This window comes from Petaurus breviceps, unplaced genomic scaffold (assembly GCF_028583685.1).
Source record: "Petaurus breviceps papuanus isolate PSGF00001 unplaced genomic scaffold, PetGlider_PUasm1.0 688, whole genome shotgun sequence".
In the NCBI taxonomy this organism is placed as follows: Eukaryota; Metazoa; Chordata; class Mammalia; order Diprotodontia; family Petauridae; genus Petaurus; species Petaurus breviceps.
In genome coordinates this window covers 27251015-27275426 of record NW_027186457.1, presented here as the reverse complement: position 1 = coordinate 27275426, position 24412 = coordinate 27251015, and the positions used below count along the sequence as shown (strand labels likewise).

Sequence of the window (24412 nt, the reverse complement as noted above, 5' to 3'; positions counted from 1 at the left end):
CTGCTGTTTTACTATGATGTGAACCTAGACGAATAGCTTCTTCTCTCTTAGCCTCAGGTTTTTTCATAGTAAAATGAGGTGCTTTGACAAAATAGTCCCATGAACCTCAAATGGTAGATTTCTTGAATTGTTTTAAGTAGCTCCTTTTGGTGTGACGTGATAACCATGAACTAATTTGACAGAACTAATAAGGAAAAAGCTACCATAGTCTTAGGAGTTTTTTTTGGCTGGAGTTGATGGTGATGTGAAGCCAGGGTTGGAGGAAGAGACAAAAAAGTACAGGAAACACGAAAATATGCTGTTCGAGAATATTTGCTCCCAAATAAAGCAAAACAAAAAACTCCAACCAGTCAAGTAGCCAATTGAATGTGATAAGGAACTGAGTGCATTCCAGGATCCTAGAACCGGTGTTTACCAATTAAATGAAACCTCTCCACAATAAATGAGAAATCTCAGGGACACTTACGATACTTGGGCAACTTGCCAAAATAAGGACCAAGGTCAAGAGATGAACGTTCCAAGTTCATCCACTGATTTGGCTGGAAAAGCCTGAGAGCTGTGTGGGCAAGTTGGCACCATATTCCATTTCAGAATGCACTGTGGGGGCAGAGAGCAGCACCAGCAGGTGGAACTGAACCGACACTATCAGTTTTAGTCTAAAAAATGTATTTATCAAGGTTATACCATTTAAAGTATCAATAGTTAAGAAGAACCATTGATATGCAGAGAAGCAAAGCAGATCAAGGACGTCATTTAGAGAAGATGTTATGAGAAATGGCATGGCATGATGGATAGAGAGCCAGCCTTGGAGTCAGGAAGACCTGTGTTCAAGTTCATTCTCTGATTCATACTGAATATGTAACTCTGGGCAAGTCACTTAACCTCCAAGTACCTCCTAGGCAATTATCTAAGATTCTAAGATGTACAGCATTTGCCCAATGGCATTGATGGAAGGAGATTCCTCACCAGGGAATTCTATACAATGATGAAATCATCAGCCTGGACCAATGCCTCCCCCCCCCCTCCAAACTCCCCCACCTCCAAACTCCCCCCACCCCCAATTGTGAGTTCAGCAATAGTGAACCACCCCCTTGCTCCCCAGAGCCATGCCCCAGCCAAAAGTACTTGAAGGAATAAATCTCTGTACATCTGGGTTGTGTATGTTCTGAAATTATGTCAGTAAGAAAGTCTATGTTTGAATCGATACCTTCGGCCTGTTAGTCTGCTTTAAGAAAAACACTTTGTCAAACCCTATACCATGAGAACAATTGTCAAAAATGAATATTTGGTCCACTGAGTGAACAACCGTGGCTGTGTTTGGAAACCTTTCACTCTCAGGTTTAAAACTGGAGAAACAACCCAAGAGCCCAGCAAGGCATAAATGATGAGATATTAAAGTGCATATGTACAGTTTTACTCCCCTTCATCACCCCCCCCCCCCATACCACCCTCTTGCCCCTGCCTCAATCTGGGCTAGGGGCAGAAAAGGAAAAAAAAGCCTAGTACAGAAAGCTTGCTTTTGCCTGCAAAGCCAACTCTCTGAAATCAAACACAACTGTGAATGCTCCAAAGGAAACCAGTCCCAGAGAACGCTGCCTGCCTTTCCCACCCGGCCAACCCATACAATGTACATGCCCTGTGGTCCAAGCTGGATCGTGTCCTAGGAAAGAGGGATTGTGGGAAGCCCATCAGGAGACCCAGTCTGTATTTCATGGACTGAAGCAGTGCTTTCTTCTGCATGGGTCTGATGTCCTAAAGGGATAGGTCCTTGGACAAATTGGTCAGCTGCCCCCAAACTGGCATCTATGGCTTACAACACACTTTTAGTTGGTGAGAGTGAGAGCTGCTCCTCACCCACTGTCCATCTTCTTTTCATTTGGTCTCATTTCTTTCTAGCCTTGTTTTGAATCCAAACTTGATATTATGTACAATGTTTTGTGCTTTTGAACTTGGATGGAAGTTGGGCAGCGTTGGGAGGGGTTCCCTTGGGTTGCATGTCTGTGGTCTTTTGAACATCTGATTTTTCCTCTTGAAATTCATAATAAAATAGTTCCAGCAATTTGCATGACATTATAATTATTTTTTCCATTGGCCTGGGTGGGTGGGGGCATCATCTCTTCTTCATGGATCCAGGTTAAAAGCTCTTAGTAGAACATCCAAGTCCCCAAGGTTAGCTGCCTGAAATAGCTCTGGTTGGTCCATCATGGAGAGAGCAATCCTGAGGGCAGCCCAGATGTTGCCAGAAATGGCCGGGTGGGGAACTTGTTGTTGGTTCCTACTCTTTCTTTGCAAACTCAGGGCAGTGAGGAAATTGCTGACTGCCTCCCTAAGGGAGAAGAAAAAACCAGACATTTAGAAAGGTAACATTTTCCCAATAGATTCATTTGATGTTTTGCAGTCAAAGTTCTTGTTATGGAAGCACAAACCACTTCCCTACAGAGGGATAATTTTCTGCTACTAACACATTGTTCTTTTCCCAAATGTGAATATAATTATGGTGCAATCAGAAATGTACCTTTGAAAGACTCTTTCCTTGCTACTTGGCATGTGGTAAGTGACAGAGAGAAAGTACTAGAAGAGATTTGACTCAGTCATTCTGGATGGGACTAATTGCTCCTCCCTCTTCATCCCCTGCCACTGTTAGTGGGCTTTTATGAATCGTCACTTAATTAGTTTATGGTGAGGCAGCTGGTGGCACAGTGAACAGAGTATTGAGCCTGAAGTCAGGAAGGCTTGAGTTCAAATCCCACCACTGACACTTACAAGCTGTGTGACCTTGGGCAAGTCACTTAACCTCCACCTTCCTCAGTTTTCTTTTCTGTAGAGTGGAGAAAATAATAGCACCTACCTCACAAGGTTGTTGTCATGATCAGATGAGATATTTTTAAATAGCACTTAGTGCCTAGCACATAGATGGCACTATATAAATGCAATTATTTTTTCTTCTCTTTTGCTCCATGCTTATGGAGATGGCAGTGTGGGATAGTGGATAGAGTACTAGAACTGGTGTCAGGAAGACCTGAGTTCAAATCTTACTTCAGGTGCTTATTAGCTGAGGGGCCTTGAGCAATTAACTTAACTTCTCTGTGCCTCACTTTCCTCACTTGTAAAATGTGAAGGTTGTGAAGACCCTTAAAATCCCCCCTTGCTCTAAAGCTATGATCCCACTAAGCTAGAGGGCAGGAGCCTTATACTAATTAGGTCGCCAACAAATGTTTATAAAATTGAATTTTAATATTTAATGCCACTAATATTCCCAGAGATGGTTATGAATATGAGGTTGGCTTTCTGAGTCTATGATGCACAGCATCAGGAATTTATATGTTTTCTAAGGTCTAACTCCAAATACCACAATCCCCACATCATTGAGTCTAACTGCCTCATTTTACAGAAGAGACCTAGAGAGGAGAGGTGCTTGGCCAAAGTCATCCAAACTAGAAGCAATTTCTTCTTTTAGATCAGGCCAAGAGAACAGGAGGGACATGTCTGAGGATGCATGGGGGAATTAGCAGTGAGCTGGGGCAGGCAGAATGAGGGCCCTTTCCTTCACAAAATGATTCTTCTCTTTCTTACTACTGTGAGTCAAAGATTCTAGGATTTCACTCAGATTCAAAGAAAGAGAAGAACTGGTGGGGAAGGAGGGATGTAGAGACCAACTAATCCATGATGCATCATGGGCATTTTAAGCCCTTCACAACCTGGCTCCAACATCCCTTTCCAGCCTCATGATGTGATACTACATACTCTAAAGTCCAGTCAAAATGGCCTCCTAGCTGTTTGTTAAACACAAAACTCTATCTCCAACCTCCATGCCTTTGCACTGATCATCCTCTATGGCTGGAATGCACTTCCTTCTCACCTCTGACTCTTAGACTCTCTACTTTTCTTCAAAATTCAGTTCAAGTACCACCTTCTACATGAAGTCTTCCCTGGCTCCCCAACCTTCCTGCTGCCAGTGTCCCCTCCTCACCTGTACAGAGATGTGTTGACTCATCTAGTAGGATGCAAGCTCCTCAAGAACAGGGTCATTCTCTTTTTGTCTCTTTATCCCTTTATCCCTTATCCCCATTTTTTTACCTGCTTCTCATCCCTGTCCAAAGGCAGCCCACTCTAAGGCTTCTTCTTTGACTTTTACCTATCCAAGATGAAGAAGGGGTTGGCTCTAAGCACAATAAATGCATGTTGATTGATTGCTGGGATGAGGCTGAGTTCAAGGCTTTAGAGGTACAGCCAAAGGTCTTGGGGTTGAGTAGAGTTTCACTCTTGTACTCTCTACAAGGTGGAAAAAGTGGTCCAGTGCCTCATCAAGGCCTGTATCACTTCAAGAGTTATATTCTAACATCCTAGGATATGGGCTGCTGTGCCTGCATAGGAAGGGCTAACACTAATGCTTGAATTAAGGAGTGCTAGAATAGTTTGCCACATCTATGCATGTCTAAGGTCCTAGGCCAATCCACTCCCTGTCTGTCATTGTAGGTGATGTAGAAGTAGGGTGTGGTCTACTTTTGGACAGGAATGAGAAGCAACAAGATTTGTAAAGCCATATACTTTATGGACACACAGAACAATTACCATAAAAAAATACTTGTCGAGATGCTTATCAGTCCTTTGGAAAATCCAACTTCAGTTCAATGTACATTTGGTAAGTGGTGATCTCCTTAGCTTCCCATATGTCCCCAGCATGGAGTATTTCTTTCTTTTGACAATGATTCACACTTTGGGAGCTCTTGTATTTTAAAGAGTAGAGACAATCTCACATAGTGTGGGATGATGACTCTAAAGTCAGAGGATCTGAGTTCAAATCCTACCTCCAACTTTTAATGCCTGTATAACTTTGGTCAAGTAACAACCTCCTTGAACTTCCTGTTTCCTCATGCGTAAAATGAGTTGGACTAGATGGTATCTGAGATCCCTACTAATTATAGCTCTATGATCTTATGTGCTGTACACATTCTTTGGGGACATCTGCTTAACTAAAATTGTGGGGAGAATTTTTCCCCTTAGAGAACACAACACTCTGAAAAACTCTATTTCCCAGATATATTTCCTTCATCCCCCCATCCTACTTCTTCTCCAGGGCAGCTAGGAGGCACAATGGATAGAGTGTTGGGTATGGAGGCAAGAAGACTCATTTTCCTGAGTTAAAATCTGACCTCAGACACTTACTAGTTATGTGACCCTGGGCAAGTCACTTAACCCTGTTTGCCTCAGTTTCCTTATATGAAAAATGAATTGGAAAAGGAAATGGCAAATCATTCCATCTTTGCTGAGGAAACCCCACATTCGGTTATGAAAAATTAGACATGACTGAAAAGTGACTAAAAACTCCTCTATGACACTAATAATTTATGGAATAATGTCTCCAGGGAAGTAGGGAGAGGTCTATCATTATGATACTAGAAAATAATCTGGACAAAAAGCACAAAGAGCTTTTAGAAATAACAATTTTATAAGAGTAAGCAATGATACTATACCATAACATGCATATACCACAACTTGTTCAGCTATTACCCAATTGATGGGTACCCCCTTAATTTCCAATTCTTTGCTACCACAAAAAGAGCTGCTATAAATATTTTTGTACATATGGGTCTTTTTTCCCACTTCTATGATCTCTTTGGGATACAACCCTAGAAGTGGTATTTCTGGGTCAAAGGGTATGAAATTATTTATAGCCCTTTGGGCATAATTCCAGATTGCTTTCCAAGAATGGTTGGATCAGTTCACAACTCCACCAGCAATGAATTAGTGTTCCAATTTGTCCATATCCTCTCCAGCATTTGTCATTTTCCTGTTTTGTCATCTTAGCCAATCTGACTGTTGAGATGTGGTACCTCAGAGTTGTTTTGATTTGCATTTCTCTAATTAATAGTGATTTAGAGTATTTTTTCATATGCGTATAAATATCTTTAATTTCTTCCTCTGTAAACTGCCTTTTCATATCCTTTGACCATTCATCAATTGGGGAATGACTTGTATTCTTATAGATCTGACTCAATTCTCTGTATATTTTAGAAATGAGTCCTTTATCAGTGACATAGGTTGTAAAAATCCTTTCCCAATTTTCCACTTCCCTCTTAATTCCTGGTTAAATTTGCTTTGTTTGTACAGAAGCTTTTCAATTTAATGCAATCAAAATTATCCATATTGCATTTTATAATGCTCTCTAATTCTTGTTTTGTCATAAAGTCTTCCCCTCTCCACAAATCTGACAGGTAAACTATTCCTTGCTTTCCCAGATTGCTTAGAGTATCAGGCTTTATACCTAGATCATGCATCCATTTAGATTTTATTTTGGTATATGGTGTTAGATAATGGTCTATGCCCAGTTTCTACCATACTATATTCCAGTTTTCTCAGCAGTTTTTGTCAAATAGTGAGTTCTGAGTGAGAAGAGTAGAGCCAGGAGGAATTTGTACACAATTACAGACACAATGTATGTGTGATGACCAACTTTGATAAACTGGACTCTTCTCAGCAATCCAGAGACATAAGTCAAACCCAAAAGACTCATGATGGAGAGAGATGTTTACAGAGAAAGAACTGAGATTGAACTCAGATTGAAGCAAACTACCTGCCCTTTTTCGTTTTCTTGTTTGGTTTTGTTTCCTCTTTCCCATTCTTCATTCCATCTGTTACAATCTTCTTTATAACCTGACTAATGCCTAATGTGAAAGTATTTGCAGATACTATACTTGATTGTATGGTGCCATGGGCGGGGGGAGGGAGGGAGAGAAAATTTGAAACTCAAAGAATTGTGATAATGAATCTTGTAAACTAAAAGTAAACAAATTAATAAAGACCAAAAAAAAAAAAAAGAAATCATGATCATTAAAACAAGGTCCTAGCTTTGGTCCATTACTTATTTTTAAAGACAACATTTTGTTTAAGTGGGTTGAGCTAGAACTGATACAGTCATATGCTTTGCATTCTTCTTCATTCATCTACCTGGTTGTGTATCATGACCTTTGCTCTAACAATCAATAGTTTGTCTGAATGCAAATAGATGAGTCTGAAACAATACCCACATTTTAAGATGTTGTTCAGTCCTATTCATGTACAGTGCCTCCCTACTCTCTTCTTTAAGAAAGTATTAATGATATACAGGGATTCTGCTTCTGAATAGTCTATAAGCCTCTAGTCCCTTCCATGTTGTAATCCTGAACCATATTTTCCATCAGGGGTTGTGGGGCAGGGAGTGTGTGTGGGGGAATCAATCCTAAAATCTATAAAGTTAGAAGTTTTCAGCTTCTAAGTAGATACCGTATAGTCTTATATTATATAGATGATAATTTTGGGTATCCTCTATGTAACTACACTGAGAGTTTAAGGAGAAAGAAAGGAAGAAAGAAAGAAAGGAAAAAAGGAAGAGAGAAAGAAAGGAAGAAAGGAGGAAAGAAAGGAGGAAGGAATCAAAGAAAAAGAAAGGAAGGAAGAAAGAAAAAAGAAAGAAGGAAAAAGAAAGGAAGGAAGAAAGAAAGAGAGAAAGAAAGAAGGAAAGAAAGGAGGAAGGAAAGAAAGAAGGAAAAAGAAAGGAAGGAAGAAAGAAAGAAAAAAGAAAGAAAGAAAGAAGGAAAAAGAAAGGAAGGAAGGAAGGAAGAAAGAAAGGAAGGAAGAAAGAAAGAAAGAAAAAAGAAAGAAAGAAAGGAAGGAAGGAAGGAAGACCCAGTTCACTCTGAAGCTCATAGATTGGACCATAATAGGTCTCTGCCCAAGCTCTACTTAATGGTCATATTTTGGGCCCTCCTGGCTTAGAGTGAATGTCAATGGTATCTGTTTTTTTTTGGAACAGCAAGCCTGAGGGTTTCCCCCTCTCACCTTGATTTTTTTTTCTTTTTTCTAAATAAAGCGGCCATCCCTTGACTCATTTCTTAAAGAGGCCTGTTCATTGAATGGGTGTTAACCTCACTCTAAGTGAGGACCTGGAAAGGCCTTAGCCTAAAAGGACCAGGGTCTCCCATTGCATCCTGGGCCATATCCAGTCATCCTGATGAATATCTGGCTACTGGACCCAGATGGCTCTGGAGGAGAAACTGAGGCTGGTGATCTTACACAGCTCTCCCTTACTCACATCAAAGTCAACTGCAAGTCGTGTCATAATTTCCCTGATGCCGTGGTCCTGTTCCAAAATGGACAGACACAACAGCAACGCTGGGAATTGGTTTGCCCCATTGGTAGGTAGGATGAGCACAGATTCAGCTTTCAACACTGTTTGTTTTCATGAGTTACCTGTAAGCTCCCAGGTTGATGCAGCTAATTCCCAAGTTGTATCTGGACCGGATAAAGCCAGGCTGGATTTCCAGAGCTCGGGTATAGGCTTCAACAGCTTCCTCACTTCGGTCTCCATTGGCCAATGTGGCACCAAGGCGGTTCCATAATGAATAATCCTAACAATGAAGTGAGATGTTTCTAATTTTGGTGTAAGTCAGAATGACAGAGGAAACCATTCTTTTTTCCCCCTTGGAATAATGAAGATTCATAAACATTTATCTAGGACTAGTTGTCACAGACTATAATGATGTGACACAATGGAATTAAGGAAAACTTTGTGATCCTGCTTCCATTCATCAGCCGGTGTCCATAATTTGACATGCATAAATCTGCTTTCATTGGGAACTTCTTTCAAATAACATTTCTATTTTAAGCATTAAAATATTCATTTTTCCCTCTCTTTTTTAGGAATTAAAGTATTAACTGCCAAAGTAATATTTCATTAATATTAACCATCTTCAACCATTAAGTATGTATGTGGAAGGAGTATGCCCTGACAAACTTTGATTATTGTAATGCGATTTTATTATTAAAATTCTTCTTAAGTACCTACTATGTGCTAGGAACTAGAGCTTTAAATCCATCAACTACCATTTATTAAGCACCTACTATGCATTCCAAATCTATCAACTAGCATTTATTAAGCACCTATTATATGCCAGAAACTGGGATACAAATCAAGCAACCAGCATTTTTTAGTACCTACTATGTGCCAGTCACTGAAACATCTCCAGTGATGTTTCAGTGAAACAGTGAAAAAATAAGTGAAACAGTCTCTGCCTCAGGGGTGGGGTGAGCAGAAGGGGAAGCTGGAGATCCAATGAATGAATAGGAAACCATTATTGCACTTGCCTCTGGCCGAACTGTTAAGGCAGCGTTAAATGCATCTATTGCTCTACTGAATTCTCCACTCAGATGGAATAGCACCCCCAGGCCGGTCTGCAGGTCAGGGTCGATCATCTCTCCGTTCTGGTGGGCAGCCTCCAGGTATAGCTCCTTAACTCCTTCCAGAACTGAACTGGAGGGGAGTCAAACACAAATCACAGTCACCTTCAGAATGTGCTTCCTTATCCCACACTGTCCCCAGCCAATGAGATAATGTTTGTAAAGTGCTTGACAAACTTTAGACCAGTATGTAAATGTCAGGCTATTATCAGTCACAATGAGAAGTCCTCTGCCTACATCAGACCCACACAACTGCACAGTTCCATTAGGAAGATGGTGATAAGCCTCAAAATGTAAGAATTGAACATTTCAGTCTCCTTTTGGACAGCTCTACTCATTAGGATGTTTTTTTTTTTTTGCCATTGAGCCTAAATTTAGCTCTTTGTACCTCTCACCCATTGCTTACTGGTTCTGCCCTCTAGGGCCAAGCAGAAATGTAATTACCCACAAAAAAATCCTTCAAATACTTGATGACAGTCATTAATGTCAGACTAAATCTAAATATACTCATTTCATTCAACTGATCCTCATATGTCATGGGCTCAGGGGACTTTACCATCTTGGTTGCCCTCCATCAAACTCTTTCCAGTGTATCAATGCCCTTCTTTCAATCTGATGTCCAGAACAGCAATAAGATACTACAGTTGCAGTCTGACCAAAGCAGGGTCAACTAAGACTATTGCTCCCTTATTCTCATTTTCTCCTCATCTCACAAAAGTACCAGCAGAGCACTCCACTGTCCATAACAACACTTCACTATCGATAACCAGCTCATCTTCCTTCCAATTGATAAAATAAAATAAGAATGACATTTAAAAAATCAGAAGCTTGGGGATTTATCCCAATGTTACTTGGAAACAGCAGGAAAATTGGCTTCTTCATTAAATATCTAAAGCCCCTTAACAAGTGGAATTCAGAAAGTAGCTTGTACTGCTAAGTTTTCTTTGAAAGACTCTAGATTGTACTCAAAGAGACCACTTCTATATGATCTCAGAATTTGACCTTCTGGGGATAAGATAAAAAAAGAAGTAGATTTCCCTCCAAGAAAATGAGCGGATGGTATGCCGAATTTAGTCGGTTAAGTTGGAATTCAATTTGTGTTAAAGAAAATGGGGTCTAGGGCTTTCATTCACATTTGTGGATCAATTTCTTCAAACCGCAAACCCACTTAGACTGCTGGGCAATACTTCAGCATCTGCCCAGGCTAGATTACAGTGGGGGAAAAGGTCACTCTGGAGGAGTAAATGAAAATGTATGGGGGGAATTTTCATCTGTACACAGGATGGCCCTCAAGTAAAGATTTTTTTTTTTTTAGATTTTAGACTCAGCGATCTTTTTTCTTTTTTTAAAGTATGACGTGAAACTCTCACTATTGACACCCTCAAATATTACAAAATACGTGCTCATTTTCATATTTTATACTTCACATTCAGATATTTTGCTTTCCTTAGGTATTGCTCCAAAGGTGAGATCTTTACAAGGACTCTACTTAAAACCACAGGGAGGAATGTGGAGGATTTCAGCACCACGCTTCCCCGTTCTCCCAGTAGCATGTCATTTTGGGTTTTGTGAATGATTTATCTCTCAAAAGGCTGAGGTTCCTCAGGGAGGTCATTTCTGGTTTTGTCACAATTTAACTCGTAGTTCACATAATAGCTGAAGTGTTGATATCAATTATATTTTGCTTTAGACAAACTAAAAGGTCAAAGGCTTCAGTTTAAAATATAGTAAACAAGCAAATGTCCCTTGAGATCGTTCAGTGTGAACCATGTTTTGAAAACTTTGATTCAATGAAATTTTACCCAGTTAATATTTAAGTGTCTGCTGTGTGTTAGGCACTGTGATAGAGGCTATAGTGGGGGTACAGTGACAATAATGAAAGTTCTTGCCCTTGAGGAGCTTACATTTTAATGGGGAAACAATATGTACACAGCTAAGCGAAGTCCTGGATTTGGAGAGAGAAGAACCAGGTTCCAGATCTTGCCTCTGTTACTACCTGTGTGACCTTGGATAAGACATTTACCTGTCTACTCTTCAGGTTCCTTATATGTAAAATAAGAGGATTGTACTAGAGAAAGCCTTTAAGGCCCCTTCCTGCTCTGCAGCTGTGGTTTATCATAGCCTATCATCCGGAAGTAAATGCAAGATGATCTGAGGAGAGAATGATCACTAACAACCATGAGAGTCAGTAAAGGCTTTCCATTGGAGGTGGCACCTGAGTGGAAATAGGAAATTAAAGATCCTGAGAGATGGAAGCAGAAATACTTGCCAGGGATGGGGCACAGCCTATGCAAAGACACAGGGGCAGGAGCTGGACTGTAGACCAGATCAGTTTGGTTGAAACATAAAGGGCATGAAGGGAAAATAATATGAAACGTCCGGCAAGGGAGGCTGGAAGCAGATTGTTTGTAGCCTCAAATGGCAAGCGGAGGACTTTGTATGTCCTTAAGGCGGCAATAGGGAGCCACTGAAGATTCCTGAGCTGGGATCATGTTTAGAAAGGTTGAGTTCCAATCCAATGATATCTTACCATTTGCTTTTTAACTTAGAAGATGCTTTTCTGGAAGGATACTTTACTAAAACCCATTCTGGAATGGTAAACCGGGAAACCTTAGCTCAGCTCACATGCCACCTTCTACATGAAGCCTTTCTGAATCTCCCCTTTCCTTTAGCTCCTACTGCCCCTTTTCTGTTGCCTTGTAACAATTTTGTATGTGCCTGGGCATGGAGATACTGTCTTACTGATAGAATGTAAGCTCCTGGAGGGCAAGGACTGTTTTGGTTTGGTCTTTGTATCCTTAGTGCTTAGCATAGTGCCTGTCGTGGAGTAGGTAATTAATAGATGTTTGTTGATTGACTGATTGAACCCTAAGGTGAATATAGGTACTTAGTAATTAAGTAAAGCACTGAATAGGATACCTTTCAACTGGTGACTTAGACATCCTTCGGGTTGGGCCTGGAGACGCCTTTTTGTTCTTCACTAAGTATTTATATTTAGGATTTTGCTTAATCCAATTCTTCAGAGCGCTGCAAGCATCTTGTTGATGACCAGTGTTGGTGTAACTCACGGCCAAGGCCATTAGAGCCTTCAGGTTGTTGGGCTGTAATTCCAAGCACCTGACAGAAGGCAAAAAAAAAGCTATTTTAGAATTCACCTTGCCAGATGGAGTCTAGCAATTCTGATAATGTGATGGCTTTGTTAAGCAATGTGAACTGCACTGCTGAGTTTGACAAGACTCTGGAGGAACGATGAGTGGGGGAAATGGCAGGACCTGATGTTTACTGTCGGTGTCGCCTTGGATGAGTCACTTGATACCTACTTCCCTTCTTATTCCCTCCCCACCCCCATCCTGAGCATCTGTTTCCTTATTGGTAGAATGGGGAGAGAAAATTGGACTTGACAGCCTCCGAAGTTCCTTCTAGCTCTAGAGATGAGTAAGCAGAATTCCTAGAGCACTGCACTTGGAGTCAGCAAAGCCTGAGTTTGAAACCTACCTCAATCACTTACTCCCTGTATCGCCCAGGACAAGTCACTTATTTCCTTCCTCTTCAGTTTCCTCATCTATAAAATGGGTAAATTATAGCACTTCTCTCATACAATCAAATGTGATAATACATGTAATGTGCTTTGCACACCTTAAAGTGACATAGAAATGCTCACTAGCTATGGTAATGATAATGATGATCACATCATCCTACAAACCAGATATAGTATTTACCTATATGGAAATTAGGACTTTATTTAGGTTTTTTTTTTAAGTATTCTTAACCACAACCTTCTAAATTCCAGGGTGGTTTTCCTCAACTAATCTTTTTTTTGTGTGTGTATGATCAGGGTTAAGTGACTTGACCAGGGTCACACAGCTAACCTCATGCTAAAATTGGGAGTGAGTTGGGCTGGAACATGGCCTATCCCCCACTGTCATACCTTAGTTTCTCTCTGAGGAAAGAAATGTGGCCATTTAAATTGGTCACATAGAATCTAAACTTACATTTGACCAAATAGAGATATAAGCTTGTATCTATTCCTGAACAGTTTCTGCAAGGGAGGCTGAGAAATTCCCACGATGCTAGATGACTGAGTTAAAGTTGGCAGGAATGTCATCACTGATGTTCCTGTTGTCTTTCATCTTTAACCAAAATTATAATTTTATTAGTTTATGGAGTTCCTGGCAAGGAAGCTCCTCTTCCAGTGAAGGTCAGAACATGACTGGCAACTTCCACAGCTTCAAAGAGTCACCTGGGAGTAAGGAGAGGGTAGCAGAAGAGGGACCTGAAGCTGGTTTTCCTGACTCCAAGGCCAGGTCTCTGTCCATTTTGCTATTGAGTCTATCTACAATACAACCACCAATACATGAAGCACTATGTCTGATGACTCTCTAGGACGATCCTGACCACCCAGGAGCTTGAAGGCATCTAAATCATCACCGTGTGCCATTTACTTCAGCCTCGGTGCTATGACCAAATAATCCATGGCTACACATCGGCACCTGGTGCAAAAGTAAGAATTTTGTTTCTGGACAAGTTCTTTGTTTCTGGATATTATCAGCATCAACAGCAACAAACATTTATTGGTTCCTAGGGTGGAAGATGTTCATGTGTTAGGCACTGGGCGGGCAGATCATATTAAGCTAAATCATTAGCGGATTTGGGGATACATTGCTTTGGCTGTGTAGATAACTAACCTAATCGAATGCGCAGATAACCTAATTAGGGGATTCAGTCTGGGGGTTTATAATGAAAGATAAGCGAATTAGGAAGTAGGTTGTAAATAGCATAAGGCAAATTTGCTGTCTTACCATAAATACTGTATTTATAGATGAGATAATTATACTTCTAAGTTCCTAAAAATCAGATCAGAAAGGACCAAAAGGGGCTAGCATTCAGGAGGGGATAAATATAGTTATGAGCAAATACACATGTGCATACATAATATAATTTCCACCACCCCTTACAATGTATCTATGTGTGTCTATATGAAAGACAGTATAGAATAATGAATGAATGGAACATTGGCCTCAGAATCACAGGGACCTGGGTTCATATCCTATCTCTGATGCATACTGATGACCCTGGGGGAAATCACTTAACTGATCTGGACCTCAGTATTCTAATCTGTAAAATGAAAGGGTTATACCAGATGGCCTGTAAAGTCCCTTCCAGCTCTGAATCTCTGATACTAGGTTATGAAGTTATAGACAAATTTCTGACCTGCACCAATCTAGAGAATATCCATACCAGATGTTCTCTCTACCCATGAAATCACAGGCCTGGAAACACACATGATTACACAGTATCATAGGTCTACAGCTAGAAGGTACCTCAGAGGTCATCTGATCTGAGGCTCTCTTTTTACAAATGAGGAAATGGAGGCCTAAGGAGGTTAAGTAACTCATCCAAGGTCACACAGACAGTGATCAACAGTGGGTAGGATTTGCATCTAGGTTCCTAGACTCTGGAACCAGTTTTCTTCTTAGAAACTCTAGAAGATGTTAGCTGGGAGACAAGGTCATATTTTCTCTATGGGGCCCCTTAGGCTGTCATCACATTGACTTGGTTTCTGGGGAAAGGTCTTTGGATCATTTTGTAGGGTATAGAAATATTGCTATTTTCTACTGAGAGAGGAAACAAAACATTATTTTTGACCTAGCCTTTGGGTGTTGGGTCTAAGTGGCATTTCTACTCTCTACTAAAAAAAATATAATTAAGGAACGCTTGAAACAAATCTGAGAGAAACAGGAGGAATCCATAGCAAGAGCCTGCGGCATCCCTGGGTTTACACTTAGCTCCATATACCTCTGGAGGGCCACGATAGCAGCTTGCTCATTTTCGTTCTCTGCCTGGGTTACACCCAGAAACTGCCAGGCCTGTGAAAACAAAAATTGATGTCAATGTGGAGTGGGGACCCAGAGGAAAACCAGCCCTCCAGTGAGGGTTTTCCAGCAAGAAGGGAGAGAGATCACATCCATCTCTTTAAATGACTGAGATTCAGGGAATGTTGGAATTGGCAGGGACCCAGAAAGTCAGCCAGTCTGACCTTTAACCCACTGCAGGGATGCCCCCCCCCCCATGACACAGGATCCTGGGGGTCTCAGCAATCAAGTAGTTTGGAGATAAAGAATGGAAACTTGGGACTATTAAGTGACTTCCCCAAAGACACAGAGGCAGGAAGAATCTGGGGCAAGATTTGCACCCAGGACCTTTGACTTCAGAGCTAGGGTGGAGGAGGTTCTGCTCAGGCAAAAGCTTCTGTACCACACTGTCTGAGTGCCACCCCAGCCTCTATTCAAACACTACTGGGTTCTGTGCTTGGAAGGGATTTACAGATCCCTTCTTTGGTTAGTGTCATCTGAGGCTAAACTCAAGGGAAGGAGGAGCCTTAAATGCCCACTGGAAGATGTGGATACGCATTCCATTATACAGCAATAGACCTATTGTTATAATTATGTATATTTATATATGTGCAATACATACATACTCATACATTCCCTATAAACACACCCAATATTTTTCTTTTGCGAGACTTAGGATTTCATCAGGGCAGCTAGGTGGTGCAGTGGATAGAGCACTGGCCCTGGAGTCAGAAAGAGCTGAGTTCAAATCTGACCTCAGACACTTACTAGCTGTATGACCCTGGGCAAGTCATTTAATCTTTGCCTCAGTTTCTACATCTATAAAATGAGCTGGAGAAGGAAATGGCAAATCACTCTAGTATCTTTGACAAGAAAACCTCAAATTGGGTCAGGCAGATTCAGACATGACTAAATAAATTATTTTATCAGGGCAGGGAGTTCCTAGTATGGAACTACCTCCATTAATGCTTGTTGGCAATTTAACCTACACACACATGTATGTATATATACATATGCATGTGTGTATGTATATGTATACACACATGTGTACACATGTATATATGTATATGCATACAAATGTAGTCTAGGAGTGTGGCCTAGACCACTGGGAGGTTGTGACTTTGCTGACCTCACACAGCTAGTAAATGTCAGAGGTCGACTTTGCCTTACTGCTGCTCATATAGCTTGTTGTCAGAGTCATCATTTAGAGTGAGAAGGGACCTTAGAGACATTGTCAAATCTCCTTTTCTGGATAATGAAAGTGAAGCCAGGGAGAGGAAATGACTTGGTCATAGTCACTCCCTGAAACTCAAGCCAACAAGTTAATAAGCATTTATTAAACACTTACTGTGTACCCGATGCTGTGTTAAGTGCCAGCAATACAAATACAAGCCGAAAGGCAGCTCCTTCCTCAAGGAGTTGATAAGGCACAGAACTGGGATTCTAGGCGAGATCCTTTAGTTCCAATATCTAGGACTCAAAAGTCATCTAAGCTGAATCTTCCCCCTTCCACATGAGGAAGCCAAGGCCTAGAAATGTTCAATGACTTGCCCAGGGTGATACAGTGTATTAGGAGCAGCCCAATATCATCTTCAGTACAGCCAGTACATTCTGGTCAGTACAGCCTCCCAGAAATTCAAGCTATCTTTGAATTTCTGAAAACTTCAGTTAGGTGCCACCACATGTACAGGAGAAGCACCTGAAATTAGACATTTGGGAGACGACCTCCCTAAAGGACACATGTGCTTAGCTAAAGTCTTGTTGAAGACAGAAAGGTCTCCATCAATAGGTAATAGCAAACTCTCTTGATGGACAGTAAGATTTTTTTTTTGCAGCAGTTTCCCTCAGCTCTGGCCCAAGAACAGACTGATAAACATCTCTTCCAACAAAACCAAGGGGAAAACACTTAGGTTCCCACTGAAGTGTAATTACAACTTTATCTTCCTTTCCCTCACAGGTTATTTATTGTATATGCCAGATGGGCATGTGAATAAAAACTGCTGAGCAGTTTTTTCCCCTTCTGGTCCCCCATCTAGCCTGTCTGTGATTCCTCCTTGTCCTTCCTTTATAAACAGCCTGTAAATCTGCTTCCCTTTTGGCTTTATGGTACAAATGCATTTGGAGGGCCTCTCAAGTTAAGGAGGATGTATGATCCTCTTCCTTCTTTTAGGGCATTGTCCAAGGCTTGGGATATGTCTATGTCACATGGCTCCCTTGAAAATTGGCTTTCTTAGGATCAGACATTTAGAGCTAGCAGGGACCTTAGCCCCTCATTTATAGATGACTCCACCAAAGTAAGTGGCAGAGATAGAATTTGGACTTAAAGCTTCTTATCCCAGACCCGGCTTTCTTTCCATTTTTCCCTATTCTATTCCTGATGGACAGAGCACAGGGCATGACATCTTCTGGCCCTACTACTTACCTTAGGAAGGTCTTTCCATCTCTCTGAAATTCAGTTTCATTATCTATAAAATGCAGGGGTTGGACTAAGTAATCTCATTGGCTTCTTAGAGATACAGTATGGTCTAATGAATACAGTTCTAGACTTGGGTCTGGAAGAACTGGTCTGGAATTCTACATCAGATACTCTATCACTAAATGACTTTGGGCATGCGCCCTTGTTTGCCTCAGTTTCCTCACCTGTAGTAATAGCATCTACCTTGCAGGGTTCTTGTGAGGATTGAATGAGGTAATGTATGTAAAGGGTTTTATGAAACTTGAGGAGAGGTACAGAAATGCCAGCCCCTATAGTCATTCTGGCTCTAAGGCCTTCAAGGACTATCAACTTAGCATTATCTATAAGGATTTTGGCTTGGACGGTGACCCACCTTTGCTCAGATGGTTTAGTTTTCAATTTCATTATTTCGCTTTTTGTGTGTGTGTGTGTGTAACCCTGTACCACCAACTGGGTCCTCAGCAAAAAGTGGCCCTTTGAGACTTATAATTGCCTTTGATCCCTGCGAAATGCTGCCCTTTCGTAAGAATGCGGTCAATAGAATGATTTAAAGCATTTTCCATCTCCATTCCAGACTTTCATTTCTACCTTCTACAAGGAAGAAGTTCTTGGTTCTCTCTTCCTACTCATGGAATGGCCAGGCTTTAGGGCTGTTCACTTGTGATCACTCATTCCTTTTAAGCAGTTTCAACTTAGCAGAACTTAGCAGCTCTTGTGCTAGTGTTATCTGCCCCTTCCAGGGCCTTCTAAGTGTTTGTAGGAGTACTCTGTGCAGCTGGGTATTTCTCTCATTTATCACAGTGCACTGAGAACCACCCCCAGGCCTTATAGGCACAAACAACTACAACCCTATGAAGCTGCAGATGCCCCAGCAGGGTACTCCTCAGGAGTCAGACCAGGGTCCAACCACACTTCTGCTGCTTACTACTTGTGTGACCCTGGGCAAGTCATTTCTCTCATTAGGCTTCAGTTTCTTCATTTGTAAAATGAGGATGTTTGTCTCAATGATCACCAAAGTCTCTTCCAATGCTAGATCTATTATCCTCCACATAAAAGTTCATCCTATAGCCTGTGACCAGAGGCTAGTCTGTAGGTTGGCAATTTGGATTTTCTCATTCCATTTCCTAATACAACTCTACCCTGACTTAAGAGAAATTCTGCCTTTGTGTCTTAAAAAGCTCAATGCCTCAAAGATCTTCAAGGGGGGTAATCCACTCCCCTGAGAGCAGCACCTGTCCTTCAGTATTCTTGTGCTTAGCTCCTTCTTCTCTCCCTTCTTCCCTTTTTCCACTTCCCTTCTCCTTCCTTCCTTCCTTCCTTCCTTCCTTCCTTCCTTCCTTCCTTCCTTCCTTCCTTCTTTCCTTCCTTCCTTCCTTCCTTCCTTCCTTCCTTCCTTCCTTCCTTCCTTCCTTCCTTCCTTCCTTCATCTGGACCTGTAATTTCATTGGAACAAGGAATTCTGCTTTTCCTCTATCTGTGAAGATCAATACCTACTTTGCAACTGATAGTCTTTTAGAGTGACCTGGGTCATTGAAAGGTTAAGTGACTTGCCCAAGTTCACTATGGACCAGTACATATCAGAGATGGGACTTGAACCTTGGGCTCTTTGATTCCAATACCAGATCTCTAGTCACTCTACAACAACTACATTGTCCACAGCTTTTCCTTGAATAAGAGAGGAGATACCTCAGCATCCCCAGGATCCTGAAGGATTGCTGCTTCCATGAACAGTATAGTGACAGGCAAGTCCCCTTCCTTCAACCTTTTCAGTCCTTCTTCAAAAGCTCCAGGCCAGTCTTTGAAAGGATTTTCTGTGTGAAAGTAGTAACCCTGTGACAGAAGAAAGAAATAAATGATTTATTCATTCATCTAGTCTGAGACCTTAATTCTCTGCATGACTCTTTCAATAATGCTAAACTACTCCTGAAGAAGTCTATTTTTTAAGAATTTATTTTGTCCCTTTGATGATGTGTGACTCAGAATTATGGTACATCTCACTTTCAGAAAACTCAAAACTACATCTGGTTAAAAGAGCAATGGAGAGAGGTATGGCAGGTACACGTGCCAATAATATTCTGCGTGTAAAAATTGTGATTAAAGACTTTATCAGGTATATATAAATTGGACCAGAAAAGGAGGTGACTTAGACACATTGCAAGAATGAGGAGTTAACAGATGAACAGTCCAAGAATTGTGCTACTTATCAAATAATCAGCTAACATTTCACAAGTGCCTGCTCTGTGTCAGGAACTCTATGAGGCACTGGGGTCCAATAAAAAAAAAAATCAGAGGAAGACTTCAGCACCGTGGTTAGATCCACCACTGAGATTCATGAAAACATATTACAGACTTCAAAGGCATGTGATCTACACTTTAGGATGGATTGCTCATGCCTAAGAGATAATAACTTCACTGGAATATCAAAATATGCTTACACTTTTTCCAGAGGATGGGTAAGATGGTGGGCATTTTAAGGAAATGTGGATCCAAAGGTTTTGTTTTTGTTTTGAAGTATTAACTATAGACCTGGAAATTAATGGGTAGTATGGTTGGTTGTTTGCTCTATTCATTTGTTTCCTGGAAGTTCCTATTAAGGGAATGTCTGAAGATTCCCCTGGGGATTTGGCCTTTTCCTTTTAATGTTTTTAGGCACAGACAGAACACTTTGACAGGAGCATATTTGTGACCTATACAAGGTCAAAATGAGGAATGCAGTCCTTATGTCACTTGCCTCCCATTTTCAACCACCCCTCTTACTAAGTAACTGACAACCTTCCAGGAACCACCAGTACAGTATCTTTCAGGTAGGGCAAGCCTGACTGATGGGGCTTGGGGGATGAGGACAAAAGGACTGTGGAGTTATCTTTATTCTCTGATAACCAAGCCTCAGAAGGCACTCAGCACTTAGAGATCAGCCAGAAGACAGACTAGTCATACTTTGGCTGCCCCAGTGTCGGTCAGTCAAACAGAAATGAAACAAAAGAGGTGAATTCTGGTGAGGCAACTATCATGAATGGGAGAGACTTTTGTGGGCTTTTCCAGGAAAACAACAGTACCAATAATAACAACACCAAAAACAGTTAACCACAACAGCAACAACATTCCCTCTAGCTCAGCTTGCTATGCTGATTTCCTATTTAACTCCAGACTTTTCTCCCAAACTCTGGTGATAACTTAGAGATAACTTGACATGTGACTTCCTTTTGGAGGACTTTTCTGATCCCCACCTCATCTCTTCCAATTTTCTCTGTGTTTAAGGACCCATGTTCATGTTGCATTTCCCACTAGAATGCACACTCCCTTAAAGCAAAGTCTGTGCTGATTTTGTCTTCATACGTAGCACAAAGCCTGGTGCTTAAGATATGCTTATGGCTTTGAATTGAATTGTATTGAATTGAATGGATGTGCGATAAAGGATGAGAACTATGGATGGAACTGTCCAAATCCTGAATTCATTAGTTACCTTTTCACTAGCTGAAATCGTCACTGGATTCTGGGCTTCTTGGTTCTCAGATATCCAGTTTCTTCGAGCCATTTCTTCCCATTCTGCTTGCATCTTATCCCAAAACTCTGTGTCTGACTAAGAGACAGAGAAGAGAGAAACATATTTAAGGAGTTGCTAGAATAGGTTGTTGATTTACCAGCAAATGTTTTTCCTTTTACCCATCCTTGTCAGACACATTTCTCCTGAGATTGCATCTCTCTCCATCCTCTCTTTTCATTGTGCCCTGATTGTGTCCAATTCTGTTAACATACTACCCTTACTATTTGACCTGTGCCTTCCCCTAGAAATTGCTTCATTTTATACTAAATTTTCTAGGTATATGTTATTTTCCTCTAATAGAGGACATGCACTCTCTTCATTTTGTTTGTGTATTCTCCATGTCTAGCACAGTGCCTAGCATAGAAAAGGGGCTTTATAAAAGTTTGTTGAGATAAAAATTGAAAACTTGTAGAATGAAGTTGAATTGTAGTCCCGGTGTAGCTAAGCATGCTACACTGAGGTTACTTTCATTGTTCTCAAGATAGAGAAGCATCCTGGTGGATCATAATTGCTGCTGCTATTATTGTTGTTGTTATTAGTGGTAATAGCAATAATAATATTTAGCATTTACATAGTGCCTTAAGCTTTTCAAAGAACTCTATATACATCATCTCATTTGATAATTACAATAATCCCATGAAATTGGTGCTATTATTATTTCAGTTTTATAGATGAAGAAATGGAATCTCAAAGAGGAACTTGTCCTTGGTCATACTGATAACAGAGGCAGAATTCAAATCCAAGTCCTTCTGATGCTAAGACCAACTAGATGGCTATAATGTTTGACCACTAAAGACCATTTTAACTAATAAGAAGACATCTATTACCAAAAGGTCAAGGATTTCATAGAGTCTTATTTCTGGGGGGCAGGAAAAGCAGCTGTTGAGCACTTACTGTTCTAGAGGATCATGAGAATTCTCGAGTTGGAAGGGAGGTTAGAGACTACATAGTCCAACTCCTCCATTTTACATGTATGGGTATAAGGCTTTATGAAGATAAATGATTGGCATGGAGTTTCATGGCTATGAAGTGGGAAAGAAGACCTTGAACTGAGGGAGTCTTCCAGTGGTAGAGGGAGGTCTCAGGTGGAGTTTTGGAAAGGGACCCTGTAGGGGTGGCTAGGTGGTACAGTGAATAGAGCACCAGCCCTGAAGTCAGGAGGACCTGAGTTCAAATTTGTCCTCAGACACTTAACACTTACTAGCTGTGTTGGGTAAGTCACTCGGGTAGTATCACTTGGGTAAGTCACTTAATCCCAATTACCCTGCCTTCCCCCCACCAAAAAGCAAAACAAAAAACACCCAAAAAGAGAAAGGGACCCTGTACCCATAGCTTTCCCTAGTATATCTAATTGCCTTGATCCCATACCTTGGGAATGGTCCCAAGTCACTTAGCAAAAGGAGAAAAATCAGTAGTGAAGAATGAAACAATTGTTAGTTGGTATTAAACAAAAAAAGAAAAACGGGATTCCTGAATTGGTTGGGAGATTGGCCCAAAGTTCCTCACAATTCAATGATTTAAAGATAGGAGGTTTGGGGCAGCTAGGTGGTGCAGTGAATAGAGCATTAGCCCTGGAATCAGGAGGACCTGAGTTCAAATCCAAACTCAGATGCTTGATACTTACTAGCTGTGTGACCTTGGGTAAGTCACTTAACCCCAATTGTCCTGCCTTCCTCCCTCCAAAAAAAGTAAAGAAAAAATAAAAGAAATGAAGTTCCCCTATGTTCTAGCTGCTTATAAACTGTCCACCTCTGCCACCACCAAGGCAAAGTCAGTGGGATTGTACTTTGCTTCTTCTTCTGTCTTTCCTTCATCTCATTCTTGGGTGGCACTTTGCCCTTGATATTCATTTTAATCTGATTTAATTTCTATAAAAGTGTCTAGGGAAACATATATGCTTTGCTCCAGGGCACCTGCAGGCCCTGCCCTCAGTCCCCTATTAACCATACAACATCCCACAGGGCTAACAATTCTATTCATGTAGAAGGAAGAATCAGAGCTATTGCTAGGGTACTGGCCCTTAAGGCAAACAGTGTGAAAAGCTCCTTAAAATCAACTTAAAAAAACAAACTCAGTTAAGTGTGATGCAGGAAAAGAGAGAATGCAGAAAGAGAGTAAAGGCACAAGGCCCTGTGGGGGAGGGAGGAGAGATTCCTGGATACTGACCGAGGCCTTGTAGCTAGGGAGGCCACAACTGGGAGAGGTAGCAGGAAATTGTCCACCTGGGGCAGAATGACTGGCCTGGGGGAGGGTGGGGTGAAGCCAACCATCTGGTACCTTCCTATTTATTTCTACTTTAAACTAATTGTTACTGCAAATACCTTCTATATACAACCTCCCGGATATACCCAGCTGCTACTGCCCTCTCTTCCCTGCAGAACTTACCTTGTAGCCATTTTGCATGTTTTGCATATATTTATGTGTGCACATGCTTTCTCCCTCAGAAAAGAAAATTCTATTTGAGAGCAAGGAATGTTCATTTTTCCCCCTTGTATTTCTAATACCTAGCACAATAGATAGTGTTAATCTGAAAGTTTGTTTAAAGGAGGCAAACAGACTAGGTGATATGTAAGTCCACATTGTTTATTTTTCTCATTTTGGAGAGGGGAAGGCAGGGCAGTTGGGGTTAAGTGACTTGCACAAGGTCACACGGCTAGTGTTAAGTGTCTGAGGCTGTATTTGAACTCAGGTCCTCCTGACTCCAGGGCCAGTGCTCTATTCACTGTGCCACCTAGCAGCTCCAATCCATATTGTTTATTCCCTTAAAGCTAGACAAAGCTAGTAAGCTTGTACATACCTAAGTTCAGACTTCCTGATACAAAATTGACAAAGTTTTTATATGTTTAGGACAATGCAAGAATGTTTATTTACCTCAGATTTATGGTCTCCATATGTTTTTTTTTAATCCATACCATGAAAAAAGAAGTATCTTAGTTGTAAATACAGATGGACAAGACAATTGACAAAGTAGGGTCAGTTGGAATTTATGATCTCAGGATGTTTGGGTCACCCCCCCTTTTGAAGTGTGCCCCCAAGATAAGAAAAATTCCACTATTCTGAATTCCCAAGCATCATGTCATGAAAGGAATACCCACTGTTGACCTTATCTGTCCTTTCAAGTTACAGACACAGGAAAGGGCATTTTAAAGCCAAGTAAAGTAGTTTGATTGATTAGTTCAGGCTTTGGATCTTATTGAAGGCCAAAAATGATATTTAATGATTATCAATAGCATATCTCTATCTATCTATCTATCTATCTATCTATCTATCTATCTATCTATCTATCTATCTATCTATCATCTATCTATCTATCTATCTATCTATCTATCTATCTATCTATCTATC

At 40.9% G+C, this 24412-nt stretch overlaps 1 protein-coding gene across 2 annotated transcripts in view; it reads right to left on the bottom strand.

The window, feature by feature from the left end:
- Positions 1–1466: 1466 nt before the first annotated feature.
- Positions 1467–24412, bottom strand: part of PEX5L (peroxisomal biogenesis factor 5 like) — a 190308-nt gene continuing 167362 nt past the window's right edge. For both annotated transcript variants that reach the window (XM_069104813.1, XM_069104814.1), the window contains 7 exons: positions 20987–21103; positions 19210–19353; positions 15013–15083; positions 12136–12333; positions 9124–9289; positions 8230–8387; positions 1467–2326 (listed from right to left, as the gene is read on the bottom strand). In XM_069104813.1, the coding sequence (XP_068960914.1) occupies positions 2122–2326; positions 8230–8387; positions 9124–9289; positions 12136–12333; positions 15013–15083; positions 19210–19353; positions 20987–21103 (1059 nt within the window). In that variant the 3' untranslated portion in view covers positions 1467–2121. The remainder of the gene's footprint in view (positions 2327–8229; positions 8388–9123; positions 9290–12135; positions 12334–15012; positions 15084–19209; positions 19354–20986; positions 21104–24412) is intronic.